At 44.5% G+C, this 17,185-nt stretch overlaps 1 protein-coding gene across 4 annotated transcripts in view; it reads left to right on the forward strand.

Moving 5' to 3' along the window:
- LOC123026858 (prominin-1-A-like) overlaps positions 1-17,185 on the forward strand; it is a 38,585-nt gene that overhangs the window by 13,363 nt on the left and 8,037 nt on the right. For all 4 annotated transcript variants that reach the window (XM_044436971.1, XM_044436961.1, XM_044436978.1 and 1 more), the window contains 15 exons: positions 1,814-1,934; positions 3,617-3,680; positions 4,572-4,661; positions 5,102-5,292; positions 6,196-6,270; positions 6,672-6,735; positions 8,903-9,062; positions 9,702-9,854; positions 10,376-10,499; positions 12,570-12,661; positions 13,474-13,558; positions 13,762-13,911; positions 15,883-15,954; positions 16,431-16,520; positions 16,711-16,764. In XM_044436971.1, coding sequence (XP_044292906.1) covers positions 1,814-1,934; positions 3,617-3,680; positions 4,572-4,661; positions 5,102-5,292; positions 6,196-6,270; positions 6,672-6,735; positions 8,903-9,062; positions 9,702-9,854; positions 10,376-10,499; positions 12,570-12,661; positions 13,474-13,558; positions 13,762-13,911; positions 15,883-15,954; positions 16,431-16,520; positions 16,711-16,764 — 1,585 coding nt within the window. The remainder of the gene's footprint in view (positions 1-1,813; positions 1,935-3,616; positions 3,681-4,571; positions 4,662-5,101; positions 5,293-6,195; positions 6,271-6,671; positions 6,736-8,902; positions 9,063-9,701; positions 9,855-10,375; positions 10,500-12,569; positions 12,662-13,473; positions 13,559-13,761; positions 13,912-15,882; positions 15,955-16,430; positions 16,521-16,710; positions 16,765-17,185) is intronic.

Below are 17,185 nucleotides of genomic sequence, written 5' to 3' on the forward strand. Positions count from 1 at the left end.
TCCATTTCCTTTGCAGCCGTTCAGGCTCATGTTCAAGCAAGAGGCACCCACTCATAATCAGTGCATGGCTCCTTTAAATCAGGTTGCCTCCCCTTCAGTTGTATTGTTACCATGCCAGAAGGCCACTGCTCTGATTTGCTAATATTGTATGCATAGTGCTGGAAGGCTTAGTTTAAATGAGATGCTGAGCAAGTTCTTCTTGCCTGCTTGGCACAGCTTTAAATTTGGCTTCTATCTCTCATGATTGTATTGTATATGGGGAGGATGGGACGGTTCCAGTAGGGAGGCCCTACGGGAAACTGCCGATGTACAAAAGCAGATTCCATTGTGTAGAACAAAGAGCTGGGATTTGAGAGGCAACAGGGAGTGAGTTTCTGAGCCAATGGTATGGCAGAGAAAGTTGTCGCTGGACATGCCTTGATGCCTGGAATGAGCTAGGCCTGGCTAAATTTGGGCCAACGCTCAGCCCAGGCACCCATTTTCAATGTTAAGCAGAGCCCTAAAACATCAGTGTGTCCCTGAGCAAAGGAAGGGTGCATTTATCTCCCTGCTAAATTATTACAGCGATCTCTCACATACTGGGGAACAGTGGACAAGGGCTTCCAGGTGAGGTGGCAGCATTTTCAGTCAGACTGAAGCTCAACCCGCCTCTTCAAAATTATGTACAGAACCCAGGTTTGAGCTGCTGGTTGCTTTTTTCTCACAGAAAATGTTGAGGGACCTGTGCAGTGCATACAGTTTGAAAGTGGCCTCTGTGGAGCCATGTGAACTTTCTGGGGAACAGCAAGCGGTTGGGAGGGTTGCAGGAAGCATTTCGCTCTGGAGCACATCACCAGGATAGTAAGCTATTGTCAGGATCCTGCCAGGATTTCTGCAGATCTTGCAGACCTGAGTGTGTCAAGTTACTTATGAAATGCTGACTTCTTTTAAATGCAGGCAAGATCTCCAAGTTCATAACTAGTATTATAAAGTTGGGAGGAATCAGAGGGCAATCTTGTACATCCCCTGACCTTGGAGAAGGACAGTCTGTCCACTATCCACCCCACAGTGTGTTGCAAATTCAGAGGAGCTGCTACAGAACAAGTAGTTAGAGAAGAGTCACCAAGAAGGCCAGATTCTGAAGATGAAACTCAAATACTTTGGCCGCCTAATGAGAAGGAAGGACTCCCTGGGGAAGAGCCTAATGCTGGGAACAATTGATGGCAAAAGAAGAAGGGGACGGCAGAGGATGAGGTGGCTAGATGGAGTCACTGAGGCAGTGGGTGTGAGCTTGAGTGGATTTTGGGGGATGGTGGAGGACAGGAAGGCCTGGAGGAGTGTTGTCAATGGGGTCGCGATGGGTCGGACGCGATGTTGCAACTAACAACAACAGCTGTGTTCAGATGTGCCAGATTCCAATCCCTGCTCAACTTTCATATCACTATACCCTCCTTCTCTCCTGACTGTTAGCATGCTATAAAGGCACTTTGAGCTGCATAGAAGCAGAGTTCCACTTCTTCTTCCTCCCCTGACATCTGCCCTACACCTGCAAATATACTCTAAAGGCTCCATCAACTCTGTGGAGCAGATTTAGGGATGCAGAGGGAGGGGCAGTGGGGTGAGGAGGTAATCCATCCTTCCAGTGGTGATAGTTCCACAGACACTATTGGATAAAAACCTTTATGATAAGTAACAACAATTCTGTTTGTCTGCTGTTTTCAATCAGTTTCATAACTCACCTGGCATCTTTGAGGAAAGGGGAAGCAACATCAGTATAAAAACTGGACCCCACCTCTGAATCTTTGTGCCCATCCACTTCCTTCTTCTGTTGCAGGGCTGGAGTGATCTGTGCTCTCATCAGCAACCAGCGTATAACCCAGACTGTGCGCAGAGGCTTCAGTACTTTGAACGATACAAGGGACAACCTGCATCTCTACCTGAATTCTATCCCCCAGGTATACTGCTTATATCCTATGTTGTACCCAGGCTTCCTTTTTCATGCCCCTTCCTTTGCTCCATGTATTTAGGTCTTCTTTCCCCTGCTCTGCTCTCTTTGTTTCCTTCCCTACCTTCTGTGTGCCTGGCCACGTGTTGAAGCACCTCTGCATTCTGCCCCCATCCTTCGGCGTTCTTTCCCCTTCTTGTGGCCAAACACTCTGGCACTGTTCGGTCCCCATGATCCCATGGACATGATTTCCTATATTTGCAGTTCAGTGATGCAAGTGAGCTGGATAATCTCAACCACTGTGCATTGGCAAATGAATGTCAGGCTCTGTTAAAAACTGGAGCAGATGCTAGTGAGGAAAGGATCCATGGCTTTCCTGGCACAGAGGACAAAGTGCAGTGTGAACAGAGTTCCTGAAAGGGGTATATAAATCTTATCAGAAGTTCTAGAATGTAATCCATTTTTGTGCACCTGTTTCCCATATCTGTGTTGGCTGTGATACTAGGTGATCTGAACAATTATATAAACTGTTTAAACAGCGGTGCAAACCAATTAGAATTTGGCATTCATAACATGTTTTGCTTTTAACAGAGAAGCATGAGAAAAATGGTGCTGAACCAGGTTGCTTTTTCAGCAATATTTCTTTACTGGCACCTTCCCTTCAATGCCTCTGACACAAAGACAAAAACCACCTGTTGCCCTGTCATTCCCCTTTTAAAAGAACTGTTTTGACAACTATCTGACAAAATTCCTTTTCCCGGGAGAAGGGTATGTGGATGCACTTTTTTTGAATACATAAGGTCTCCAGCAAAAAGTGCAGAATGTGCAGATCAGTTGCCCCCCCCCCCCCCCCGCAGAAGATCTTGCCACAAAGGGGGTGTTAATCATGCGACCACATATAATTTGTGCCTTTGGTTTCTCTTGACAGCTTACCTTCTGACAGCAATTTGGCAAAAGAGAAGCTATTTGGAGCCTCGTTGGGGCAATGGAGCTGGCCAGCAGGCCACCCTCCCCCAGAGCCTTCAACGACTCGCACTAGCACAACTGTGAATTTCTGCAGTTGTGTGAGTGTGACTAAAAGTAAAAAATAAGAGAAACCTTATTTGTGCACATTTTGCGCAAAAGGCCAAATAATGTGTAGCCTTTGATGACTCCGTCCGTCTGTGACTTTTATAACATGGATAATTAAAGCTGGCAGTCCCTGGGAAAAAATAAAAGGGAAAGGAGAGAAGAACAACAGGGAGTTGAGAACAGCTTGCAAGAATGGCAGGGAGGGGTGAAATAAGATGATCCTGCTGTTGCGTGTCTGGGATACCTGTGGGAGGGCTGAGGAAAGAGGAGGAAAGGGTGAACAACCCATGGTGATCCTGATTGTCTGTTGGACACACCATGGATTGCTTGGCCGACAACCAACCCACTGTGGCTTACTGCAGGAGAGGGTCTGCATTACATGCGAATACCCCCTTTCAGTGCTTTCACCATGATATCATGCTGTGCTGACTTCTGAGAACTATTTTTGAAGAGTGAATATAATTGTTATCCAGGAAACCCTTCCCCAAACTTACAGGCGTGCCAGAAGCAATAAAGATTTTTTAATTCCTTGTAATAATTTTAGTCAGAATCTTGATCCTGTTTGCTTTGCTTTCCTCTGAATTTAACGTGGTATTTCTCCACTTTCCTGGTTCTCTGCAGGAGATTGATGACATCATCAGCTCCATCTCAGTACCAATTAATAAAGTCAATAACAGTTTGATGGGTGAGTCTGTGCCACTGGTCACAAACTGGGCAGAACAGTTGGTGTGGGTGCTATGCAGCTCTCAAGTGAGAGAGGCCGGGTGTGTCAGCATGATGTTTGCAAATAACTGACCCTGTCCAGTCTCATTGGTGGACTATATTAGGAGGGATCAGTTGATGTGGATGCTTCGGACCATGCTCAGAACGTTTAGAATAGAGGGCTCCAATGGGATGCCCATGGATGCCTCCATTGTTGCCCAGCGTGCTTTTATTTTGTTGTGATGTTTAAAAAATATGTGCATGTGCTGCCCTCCAGCAGCATCTTTGAGTCCATTAAAGGGGCTTTGCTTGTGGAGCTTGGATCTCATCTCTGCCATTTACTTAGATTCTTAAACAAATTGCTTTTTTTAAGTCTTACCAGTTTGCTTTCTAGGGTATTAGAGTCATGTGATTTCTCATGCCCACCATGGTGGACATTTTATGAATGGGCAAACCCCATCTCATGACATCCATTTTGGAAGTGCTGTTTTGTGGGCACTTTCATGTCGTACTTTGGAGATTCCAAATGTGTTCACTGACCCCACATGCTTGAGGGGTCCTGATTTAAAGGTACTCTTAGGTTATAACCCCAGCTCTTAAGCCATCTTTATGGACGCATCTCAGCAGTCTTTCACGAATGTTCTGCAGCATTAGTGCTTGCCTCCTTCAAGAAGTCATTGTTGGATCCTACTGCTACAATACTGCAGCATGTTGCTAAGAGCTGATAGTAGTGGTATTGTTTATTATCCTGTCCTCTTTCACAGGGATCAGGTAGATTAAGTTCTCACAACCACAAAGCCTGGGGCTTGAGAATTTACAAAAAATGAGAAGTGTTCTGTTGATCGCTTGTCCTTAAGGAATTCTGTCTTTGCAGATATTGGGGACCATTTGGGCGAGAAGATCAAGGCTCAGCTGGGTGGGCAAGCATACAGTGCACTGAACTCAACGGAGCAGCTTCTTAGAGGTATTGCAAAGGGGAGTGAATTGGCGACTCTTAGTGGGATTCAGAAGTAGAGATGGGGGCTAGAAATCAGGTCTGAGTATTTGTGGTACGGGGCAGAGGTATTCTAGAGGATCAGAGGATAAAGTAATTTTAGAGGAAAGTACTCATAAGACAACCAAGCACTGTTTTTGGGGGATTGGACTTTAAGAAGATTATTGTGGGCCCAAGATGAATGGCTTGGTCAGCTTCATCCTAAGAGGTACCATGACAAAAAGGGCTGCACTACTTTTTTCAGAGCATAAGTTGAGGGTAGAGGGCTGCTGATTACTTATTTAAATCTGTTTTGGTGTAGTTCAAATGTTTGAGGGGGTAATTTTCTTGTGGCAAAAATTCCCCATGAACGGCATATACTATGCAGACTGGGAAGTTCATTCTGTGGTCTTTTCTTTTGCCCCCTCTAGTGATAAGTTCTGTGAAACAGGAACTCCATACTGTCAATCAGTCAGCCCATCAACTGCAGTACCTGCAGAAAGAGTTGGAGAAAAAGCTGAGCACAGTGAGAGATAATATCAACAAAACCTTGAAAGACTGTGGAGAGCCTTGCCAAAAAGTGTCAGTGAACAACCTGAAGCCTGGGGCCAATCTCAGCACGGTAATGTGGGGCTCAGGGGGCAGAGGACAATTGGATAGGAATGGTGGACTGTTAGAGAATATGGAACAAATGGGGTGTTTTGTGGAGTAACCACTCAGTACAGAAATGCCCAATTGTTTAATAATTTATGGATAATGAATCAACTGAAATTCAGTATTAGAGCCTTTGGGTGAGACTACCATGAGTCCAGGAGAGGCTGAAAGCCCATCTCACTGTAGCAGAACCTATCAGGCTGTAATTCAGTGTGCAACTGGTCGCAATGACAGAGCATATCTGCAAGATGTTCATGCATGTGTCCATCAGCTCTTGCCTGTATAAACTCAGTGTAGGATAAGGCTGTCCGTGGCTACCAGCCATTACAGTGATATACATCACCTTTAGCGCTTAAGGCAGTATGTCTCTGAATACCGCTGGCTGGGAAACACATGTGCACTCCCAGCCTGTTGGGAACTTCCCATAGGAGCTAGTTGATCATGATGCAAAGGGAACGTTGAACTAAAAAGGCCTTTAGGACAATCCAACATGGTTCTTCTTTGGTTCCTATACAAATACTTCTGCAGATAACAGATTACTCTTGTCAGTAGTAGTATAAACATTGAGGGAAACCCAAACATTCATCCAACTGGAGTCTGGTGTTCTAATCTCAGTGGCGCTGTGTATCTGCTTTGGGTTTTAGTCTAATCTTTAAAGAAGCTATCCATGGTGCTACCGCACCTCATAATGTTCAGCACTATGGATAGTTCCTTCAAAGTTCAGACTATGGCCTGGAGTGAATATGCTGCTCCACTGATATTGGAGCCCCTATTCACCACTGCATCCCATCCAGAACATGATTAATTCTCCATGGTTTAACTGCTTATGTCTGCAGACAGGGATAAGTTACTCCCTTATCTGCTCCCACAGATTCCTGATGTCGAAGAACCACTTCATCTGATAGAGAACATGAGCATCTCAGACCTGAATGCCACTATTATGAAGGTAACGCTCCCTTTTTTCTGGGCCCTACTCTCTCCTCTGACTCCCCAAATGGGCCATGTAGAGTGTCCCTTCCAAGTGCTACGATGGTCTGCCTGGGAGAAGTTGTGCAGCAGGTACAGAAGCACTGGCACATCGTAGGAAAGCGCAGATGGCGTCTAGGAGCATCCATCATGGCCTTTGGTCACTGACCTCTCAAGCCTTTAGTAAATGTTCCCAAGCCTGTGCCCTCTGTGGGTATTGTTATCCTGCCTGGCCTCAGCATACCTATCCTCTTGTGGTTTTGTCTGTTGTTGGAACAGCCTGGTGCCATGTTCCAGTACATATGTGGCTTTGGGATCTGTACCTTCTTTGCCTGTGTCTTCATCTGAGCTTGTCTTTATCCTGGGTTCCTATGCTGACAGGCAAGGAAGACCCTGGATGATATACCAGAGAAGGTCTCCAACCAAACACAAAGGATAGTGACTGGTACGTAGCTCCAGCATATCTTCTGTTCTCCATTTTCCATTCTGCGTGCAAAGCATTTCCCACATGTGCACATTCAGGGCTGCTTCATGCATCATGAAACTTCTACCTTAAAGTCAGGAGTCACAGCTACCAGCTGTGCATGCATGCAATGTGAATATGATAATCACATACGGATATATATGAAGCTGCCTCCAGTGGTCCCTCCAGCCCAGTTTGGGCTACTCTGGCAGTGCCTCTACAGAGCCTGTCTCTCAACAGCAGATGTCAGGGTTTAATCTGAGATATCCTACATGCAAAGCATGTGCCTGTCTAGACCCCTCCTCAAACTAAACCTAAGAAAAATGGGAGGGGAAGTTCTAACATTTCAGACAGTCAATGAAGTGAATTTTAATAATAATCAGACAAAGAACAAAGGAAATGAGTGGTTCTTCATTTGTTCAAGCTTACAACTCCTGTCAGCCCAGGTCAGCCCAGACATCTGGATGTGCACAAACTGCCCGTTCTTTTAATAAAATCTTATTCCATAATAAATCTGCTGGTCCTTAAGATGTCACAGGAAAAATGTATGTGTGTGTTCTGTGAGGATGTTTTTCCAGGGAGAAGAGGCTCTCTGGGTTGCTTCATACGCAACATTTTCTGCACAGGCAGGCACAAAAGGGAATAGGCAAAAAGACGTAATCCATATAACCTGTCATATATACAGTTTGTACTGTGTGTGCAAACAGCTACATCTTTCACCTTTCCAAAACATGCACATGGCAAAATAAAACAAGATATTGACATAATGGTTCACACAGTGTTTTGTACAGAGGTACTTCTAAGGGGGGGACCTTTTGGAATTCAGTGGGTGAGGTTCTCCAGGACTACATTCCAGTGGTGGGAAGGGCCAAAGACCAAAAATTTAAAAATGCCAGCAAATTTTAGCTTAAACCTGTTATTTCTAGTGGCTAAACATTAATAGAGACATCTCTTTTAGAATGGAGAAAAGCAACACAAAACCAGACAACCACCAAATATGGATGGGTGGAGAAAGGGAGTGGGTCAGAGAAAGGGGCTTTAGCCAACTGGAACCTCTGGAGGGCCAGATGTAGCCCTGGGCCTGAGGTTCCCCTCTCTTTCATCCTGCGCACATGCTTCAGTAAATTAATGCTATCAGCCTCCAGATCTATTGTGTCAATCAGCTCTGTTCCTGGCTTTTCAGCATACTTTTCCCTATTTTTACCTCCCAGATGCAACTTCTTTTAAAATTTGGATTTTTTTTTTCTTTGCTGGGATGCCACCATTCCCTCAGTTGCTTGCAAGCTCTGATCTTTCTGGCTTTTTCTGCAGATCCAGACTGATGTCCTTTGCTATTTTCCTGGTGATGTTTATACTTTGGGGGAGCGGGGGTGGTCTGGTTGCCGCTTTGCAGTGTTTGCTAGGTACTGAATACATGAAGGAATGAATGAGATTCCCAGTTATCACAAATCTAATGTCAGTCCTATGTGGTGGAGGGATAATTCTTATAGTCATTATTATATTACTCACCATTTATGTATTATTTAAAAAACAGCATCATACACAGGTAAGTTCATTGCTTTTGTAAATTATCTGTATCATAGTATCATAACCTTCCACTCTTGCAAGCCTTCCATCTTGCAAATTGTATTTATTTACAATAAATAAATACAATTATTTACAGTTACCTCCTTTTTCAGTCTCTTTGGTCAGATACCCCTAATTTCCTTGTCAACCTTGCTCTGATGCACCTGTGTGCAACTATTTTCCTGCTCCTGTGATTAATTTCATGATCCTAGTCTTAGACCATAGTGTTTCCTTTATCCTACCTGCCTCTGATTCCACTTTGCTCCACCTAATGGGAAGGAGTCAAGGAGAAAGAGCCAGAATACAAAGAGGGCAGTTTTACCAGATTTTGCTATTCTTCTGGACTATCTGCTGTGGAATACATGCATTCTAAGACATAGAAGGACTATGTTACATGGGTTTTGTAGAAGTGTGGTGGTCAGAACTGTGTTTGCATGGAAATTAGAGAGTTGCTCAGCTATTGCTCTTGAAGTACCATACTTAGCACATATAGAACACATAGATGATGGCTTCCATGTGCTAGACAGTCTGTTATAGAGCACAAAGCACAGTGATTTATCAGTGTCTACTATGAACCTTGCAGAGGCACAGGATAAACTACAAGATGTCAAAAAACAGACTAATGACATCCATACCGTATTTCCCATACGGAGCTCATTGGAGAATATTTCCGAGTTCATGGATGACATCGTTAAGAAGGCAGATTCCTATGAGCCAGCTGTTGCAACCTATGATGGCTACAGGTAGGAGTCAAAGCCAGTTTAAAGTATTGTGGATTTCTGAATACCTTGGTTTAGGTCAGGCCATGATAAATGTATAGCACAAGTTTGACTTGCCAGTTGAAATGGTCTGAAATGGATACCCTCTGCCCCTGCTGTTTAATGGCTAGCAACACTGTGTTCTCAAAATAACTGCTGTATAAAATGCATGAGAACTGTATCCCAGGAGAAGATCTAACACTATTCTCATCACTGTTACGGAGGCTGCTGATATGCAGCTCCATGGATCACTGATATGCTGTATAGCATATTTTGATCCGATAAAGCCAGCAGATGTGTCAGAGTATAATTCCTGCCTGTCTTCAAATTGGGTTAATGGGCTTAGATAGTATTTGTATTTCCCCTCTACTCAACCATTCATTGTTCATATATGGGCATCAGTTGACGGCATCCCATGTTTCTGACTGCTTCCTCATGTTTTGATGATGCATTTCCCTTGTCAGGTAAGCATCCTCCTCCTGGTATTGGTCTTAGCAGATCTCAGGCACACTGTCTAGTTGGGGGTGTCTTGACCTCTGCCCTCCCTTAATGGTTGATTTCTCTTGGGGGCATTCAGTGTACTAATCTCTGTATACTCACACACACTCATTTCTCTCATTCCAGGTGGATTGTTGGCATCTGTTTCTGCTGTCTGGTGCTTTTGATCATTCTGTGCAACCTGTTGGGCCTGTTGTTTGGAGCTTGTGGGCTGGATCCAAAGAAGATGCCTATCAGTCGGGGCTGCCTCTCCAATTCTGGTGGAAACTTCCTCATGGCGTAAGGGTATTTGCATCCTGTCCCTCTTCCATCCCAGGATGGGGTGGAATATCCCAAAAGTCCTACTCCTGATCATGGCCTAAGAGATAGAAGTTTGTCATACTGTTTTTTGGCACTGGGGCTGTGACGGCAAAGGGGAAGAGAATATTTCTATGTAATGTTGATTTCATGGGCACCATTCTACAGAAGGAGTTTTAGTGTAGTGTGTGTGGTGTAGGTAGGAAAAGATAGAATGAGACTTTCCGCAAGAACCAAGGAACACCTGCAGTTCCACAGGTAACATGGCACAAGGCCAAGCTACAGAGTAGTGCCTCTCAGTTGTTTCAACACATTGCTGCTCTGGCCCTGTCCTGAGGTGTCTTCTAGATCTCAGCTGCTTCATGTATTTGCTGGATCGCCTAAGACAAAATTTCCAGCGTAACTGTAGGGGTTGACTGTGAGAAGCAAGGCTTCCAGGGCTAGTCTCCACCTCCAGCTTCCTAGTGGAATCTCAGGCTTTTGTTTCTAACCTTCTCCAACAGGAGTGCTGGGTTCAGCTTCCTCTTTGCATGGCTGCTGATGTTGCTGGTTGGACTGATGTTTTTTGTGGGGGGCAATACCTACACACTGGTGTGCCGGCCCTGGGCCAATGGACATCTCTTGGAGGTAAGTTCCCTGAGTTGCCACTGAACTGATAGGTGCTACTATGGCCACTCAGGAATGGGAATGATGGGGCAAGGGAAATAATGTGGTTCAAAAGAAAGTTAGTTCATGTCAATGGAGCTTGTCAAGGTATCTCTAAATCCCAGTCTAGAACCCACACTGTAACCCCGGGGTGCAGTCCTGGGCCCCAGTTCCTGTCTCCCCACCCTTGTCTGTCATGCCAATTTGGCATGGAAGTCCTGAGGTAGGTCAAAGGCAGCCAGCTGTTTCACATTCTGGAGCCAGGGGCAACACATCTAGGAAGAAGAACTAAGTAATCTCAACTGTGTTAACAAGTGTGCTCGCCTATATTCATGTTCAGTTTTGCACATCATCAGGTTAAACATCCATACTGGGATTTTAAAAATATTTTGGCAATAGTTTTTTTTTTTGACAAGAGAGAGCCCAGTAATCCATGTGCACACAAGTGCCTCTAAACAATGGGGAATATATTAAGTTAAGAAGAATTTCAAATTCAACACATTCAGTAATGGAAACTAACAGTAGAATGTTTATGAATCAAAACAGGCAAATCATCTGCATAAACACGTGAGAAATTCTCAGTAATTGCAGAGAGAACTATTTATTTATTTAAAACATTTCTATGCCGCCCCCATTGCAACAAAGCCTTGGGGTGGCTCACAACATAATTAAAAACATATAAATAACTCTAAATACAATAAAGATTAAAAAGCCCGGTAACATCTTGGCTAAAAATTTAAAATCCTATAAATACTTAAAATCCTACAAAGAAGTTAGGTTGATTCTCTCCATGTTTAAAGCTGGGCTGCAGGCATGTGTGAACAATTCAGTGTGGTTGTGATTGTGAAGAAAAGAAGTCAAGAGCTGGACTTAAGTAAAATGGAGCCTGTAACACTGATAAGGAAGGAAAAAGAAAGTTTGGGGTGAGCTTGTATGTAAGAATGGGGAAGAGAAAGTATTTTAGGGAGGAAGTGTGACAGTCCTGATGCAGTAACAAAAGAGGATGGCAGAAGGAGGCTACCTTGGCTAAAGTACGTACACAACATGAATAGAAAGGGGGGTGCAGGCTGCAGTTTGTTCAGCGATGTCCTGAAAATAACATAGAAATTCAAATATCTCTCTCCATGGATCTGTGTGACCTGTTCTTGTAGCTGAAGTTTGGGGTCCCTTGAAGTTCTTGAGTCTCAGCAGTTGAAGGGAAATGGTGCTTTTTAAAAGGGGGCTTGTGTGGATATTTGCCCATGGCAAGGTCACAACTTGTGCAGCCAGATGGCTTAGTCTGGTCAAAATAAGAAGCAGCAGAACAGTGTGACCGAACTACATGGTAAACTTTGAATAGGGTTTTGAGCTTTTTTTAGCTTTCCCAACGGAAGTGATGTTTGTCTCTGAGAGGGAATGGTTGGAGTTACTGCCAAAATGTGGGTAAGTCATGACACTGAGGGATTTTGTAATGAGGACCCAGATGGTGCCGGTCATCCAACAGTGGTGGGAATGGATTGAAAACCAGCACCCAGAGTGCATAAAACCTGTTATAGGCATATATTTTACACAATGATTTTGGCCTGCACTGAAGTTCCAGGAAGATTCTCAGCTTTAATAATGGCTGTTCATGACTGAAAACAATGAAGCTGATTGTGCTATCACAAGAACCATCACTAACACAAAAGAGAACGTCCCTTGAAAATGGGTGTTCCATCCAGATGAGATGAACCCCTGCTGTGCAAAACTGTGAAACTTTTGTGAATTAGAACCCTTCCCATCCACATACCTGGAATTTGTTTAATCAGGAGGGCACACTGCAGGGTAGGTTTCTAGCATTTTAATTAATTTTACTCCTTGTGTGTCTTGAAACTATTCACATATGTGCAGTTTTGATTGGATTGGTAATGACATCTGTTTTTATGATCATGAATTGTTGAGTTAATGCGAAAGTTTGCTCCCTTGGGGCAAGCCAAATTCCTCTTCAGGTTACTAATAGCTGCCACTATCATGGAGGTTTCAGGGCCTACTCTACAACAAGTGGCCTAACAACGGTTGTTTATCTCCTTCCAGTTCCTGAGCACACCAGGTGTGATCCCCCAGTTTAACCTAACAAGGATTTTGCAGCTGAAGAATTCCAGTGTCACCCTGTCTAGCTTGTACAAGTGAGTGCCTGGCTGGCTTGCTGGTTTCTTCCTTGACACCGTGTCTGCTCTGACTTTGGTCCTTGGCTTCCAAATGGAGGGAGGGAGACTCCTTTTTTAGGGTAGGGTGGACTGAGAAAGAAATGCCATGGGAGACCCATTTATGGAACTGGGGTGAGGTAAGATTATCTGCATGTGATGTCAGTGTTGGTTGTCCAGCCTTGTCAGGGATCATAATGCAAGAAACATAGACCAGACCCACCTTTTCTGACTCATGTCAGAGCTTGCTAAGAAAGGAGAGGACCATTTTCTTTCCATTTCAGAAATGCTCTGAAGGGCTGCATTCTACGTTCCAGAGCCAAAGGCAAATAGGGCAGAATTAAAATACTAGCATATTTTAGTTAAAAGCTTTTACTGCTTTAAACTAAGCCTTCATAGAAGCATTTCAACCTTTTAAAATAGGGAAGAAACTGTACAACAACTGGGAAATCATCACTCAGCCAGTGTTGTACTGTGTTGACCACGTCTGAGGTTCTTACTCCTGTGCTAGAGTATCAACATGACCCACGCGCTTATCCCAAGTGCCCTCCAGCAAGATTGTTGTGGCTTCCAGTCAACTTTTCCTTATGAGTTCTACTAGGAACCATTTCCCCAACCAGTTGACCTGAGTTATATCACCAGCAATCCTTTGATGTCTGTGGAGAGATTTTGGCTACTGGTCCTCTGGGGAAAAGCCAGGCTACCTTACCTTGTTTGTATTATGATCTTGTGACATAGTTTCCGTTAAACTAGAGTGTATCCTGGTCAATTAACTCATTTTTTCTTTCTTGCAGGAGCTGTGAAAAAAATGCCTCCTTATGGAGCACTCTTCAGATGGATGATTTCGTTTCTCTGGATAAGATCCTCAACATCAGTGAGGTCAGGATGGGTGAATTAAGCCAGGCACAAGATAATTTAAATGATAATTTAATCAGATATCCATTTCAGCCTCTCTGTGGCAATAGTTTGAAGACCTGCTCTGGGGCATAAATTCACCCCACTCCTGGAGTGCCTTAGAGAATGTATCAGAAGAATAGTTAATTGTGCCTGCTCAACTTGTTTTTTCCCCCTTGCTCCTGCAGTACACAGGTGATATTAATTCAACCTTGGAGAAAATAAATATCAGTGTGAGCTTTACTGAAGTCTTGAATGAGGATCAGAAAAAGTCCATACAGGACCTGAGCAAGAAGGATGGACCACTGCATCTGAACTTTACTCCTGTTGAGGAACAGGTGAAATGGGGAATAAGGAAAAGGATTGTTGATGCTGGTTAGCCACCACTTGCTCAAGAACCTTGCCAGAAATGAAACATTTATTTCTGGCCTGAAGTCGTTGGGTTTTTCCAGGCCCAGAGAGGATTTCCTCAGGAGTGGTCTCTCTGCTGCTTCTGTCAGGTGGTATGGGGCCACTTCTTCTTGCAAAGACACATCGATCACTTCCCCGGTCCAGCTGTTGTCCAGCTGTTAAGGATCAAGTACAGAAGTGGCTGCATGAACCTGTCCAAGCATGTCTTGGTTGCATGAACCTGTCCAAGCACAGCATCCTTGAGTTGTACCAGTTGGAAATCATAAAAGGAAGGAGGACCAGACACTCCTCTCACTATATCACCTGATCCAATTACTGTAACACTGGAGTCTCAGTCCTGGTGGATGCAAGAGAGTTTGTCCTAGAAGTACCCAGTAAATATATTACTCAGGGTCTTGGCTGGACCTAGGATGTCACTGGACTCTTTCCATTTACCTCTTTTCTCAGTTTTTCATGCCAGATAGTCTGCTTCATCCACTATTGGATCATGGATGAGGGAAGTATTTGTTCTGCTCCAATCTGGCATTCAAAAGCAGAGACCTGAGGGCAGACTGAAAAAGCAACCACCCAAACCTGTGGAGTCAAGGGGGACTGGAACAAGGCAGACCTGTCTGGGCCTCATTCCCTTTCCCTGGTAATGACTCCTCCCAGTGCCACATCTCCTTCTTGCCATAACTGTACTGATTGGGCCCCCCTACAAATCTCCCCACTGGGCCCCATATCCTCCCTCCCCAGGTACATACTCAGGTATATACACTTACATAAACAGTCACATGCCTATATAAACAGGAACAATTGAGGGGGAAATGAGGGGGCATCTTGTTCTCATAGCATCCCAACGGGGCACATTCCTTTTGGTGTTGTCCCTGCTAGTGATGCTCCTGCCAAGAAAAAAGTACTGGAAGATTTGCGGGGGGGGGGGGGGCAACTTGCAGCAGAGTGGCAGAGCAGTCCTCTTTCCCCAAAATTCTCCTCACCAGTTTCAGGGATGCATAGTGACCAGGCCACGGTCTGCCATCCCCACAAAAAATGTGTGTTGTTTGCGCATGCTGGGGCCTGAATTGCTGTTCCCTGGCAACTGCAGCTAGGAGCCTGCCAGCTAAGAGGTGGCGATTTAACTGGCAATGGAAGGCTTGCCAGATTGTTGTTGTCTTAGCAGGTTATTGGCAGCTGTTCAACTGAACCGGGCAAAAAGGGTTTTGGCAATGGTTTGGGTGGCCTCCACACCAGTGTTAGAACTCGCAGCGAAACAAAGCAGCATTTGCCCAGCAAGGCCTGAGGAAGTACTAGAGTACATAGAGCTCTAAATGTAATAGGAATTGATTTTTTAAAAAGGTTATTTAATTAAAGAAGTCACCTTCTGCTATAGTTCCCACGCGAGGCAGTTAAATAAGAGCTATGTAAAATTATTTCTAGTTTAACGTGTCAAAAGCATCGGTATAGCAAGCATGCCATTCTGCATAAATAAAAGCAGCGCTTAGGAAGTCTGCAGCAGATAGAACCATCCAAGAAATCCATTTAGTTACTAAAGACCAAGTAAATAAAACGGACATTGGTTGGTGCTTAACAGATACTAAGAAAGGTGCCACCCTTGAGATGGAGTTCCATCAGCACCTCTGATGCAGGTGAAGGCACTCAGAAAAGGACCTCTGAGTATTCTCTCAGGGATCAATGGATAGGGAAGCTTAAGGTGGTGGGCTTTCTCCTCCCAGAATTGGGATGAGGAGAATGACTGGTTAGTCATATGAATGTGTTAAAAATGAATTAATGCATAGGGGGGAGAACATGGTGGGAAGTGCACAAATAACATCTGCCTGCAGCTCTGGATTTTGCTTGCTCCCAAATCTAAGCTTTATCTAGAGGAGATGAGCCTTGTATGTTGTCTCTTTCTTATACAGATGAAGCAGGACATAATAAAACAAGACCTGTCTGCCTTGGCAAATGAGCTAAGGAATCTGTCAACTAAAACGGTGAGTGGTGCTAGGACAGGATATCCCCATTCTCCCACAGTGCTTTTCTCACCCAACTTCCTGCTTAATGGTACCTTTGCAGAATCTCTTCAGGGTGTGAAGTCCCTAGAGTCTGCAATTTTGTTTATCTAGCTGGCTGCCATAGTTCACATGTTTAACAGAGATTGGGAAACCATTTTATCCCAAATTGCCTCATGGGAATGTACCCACCAAACAGGATTTGCAGTGAAGTGCAGCGAAAATAACAGACACAGCAGGGGGGTTTTGGGTAATGGCAGCCTGTGAATTACAGGACATCTTTTGAAGTAGGTATAACAGTTGCGGAAGGATAGAGTGGAGAAGGGTGGAAGTGCAGAGCACAGGAGTCCATGAAATGTGGTCCCATGCTGGGCTCTACAAGTATGTGTGTATGTGTGTGAATCCTGCAAGCAACCCATAAGTGTCTCTTAAGAGTGGCCGTATGCAATCATTTTCAGGAAAATAAAACCAGTACGCAGCTGCAAAAGCAAGCTGAGGAGCTGAACAAGATCGAGACGTGGGTGAATGACAGTTTCCCTAAAGAAATTGTGAGTGCTGATTCCCCCACCCCATCAGTCTTACCTCCCGGGATCAGCCCAGGCCTGGTATGGCTCTGAGAGAGGCTGTTCTGGTGGAGTTGGCTCTTGTTGGTGCATTTGCACATCTGCTGTCCCTCTTACTTTAGTCCATTTAGTTCTGTGGGAAGAATCCTGTCTAATGAGCTTTTTTTGCCCTCAGGAAGTCCTGAGTAGCAGCATCCAGAAGTTGCAAAACAAGTCATCGCAGATCCCGGTAAGCAGTTCAGGGCTGGAATAGAAACCTGTAAGATGGAATGTTGATTCCAGAGTTCCCAAAAGCTTCTTTAAAGGCACACCACTAGCTATTTGAGAGCTGGGAGGGACCACTAGTAGGCAGAGTATCCAAGCTTCATGCAAAAGCAAGAATGTGTGAACTGATGTTAGTAAGTGCCAATTAGGTAATGCAGGCATTGATCCCACAGGGGTGGGGTTTCTAACGTCACTAGAGAGAGGGAGTGAGGTTGAGTTGGTGTGCATTGCACAAATGGATAGAGGTGGTGTTAAAGACTGGTCCTGGAGCCCTAGTGCATTTGGGGGTTTGCAAGGTGCTGGATAGCTTATTTATTCATTTGAAATCCTCTCATGTAGCTTTCCCTGACCTGTGTCCATTCGGATGTCTTGGGCTGCAACACCAG

This window comes from Varanus komodoensis, unplaced genomic scaffold (genome assembly GCF_004798865.1).
Source record: "Varanus komodoensis strain SLA01 unplaced genomic scaffold, ASM479886v1 scaffold1, whole genome shotgun sequence".
Lineage (NCBI taxonomy): Eukaryota > Metazoa > Chordata > Lepidosauria > Squamata > Varanidae > Varanus > Varanus komodoensis.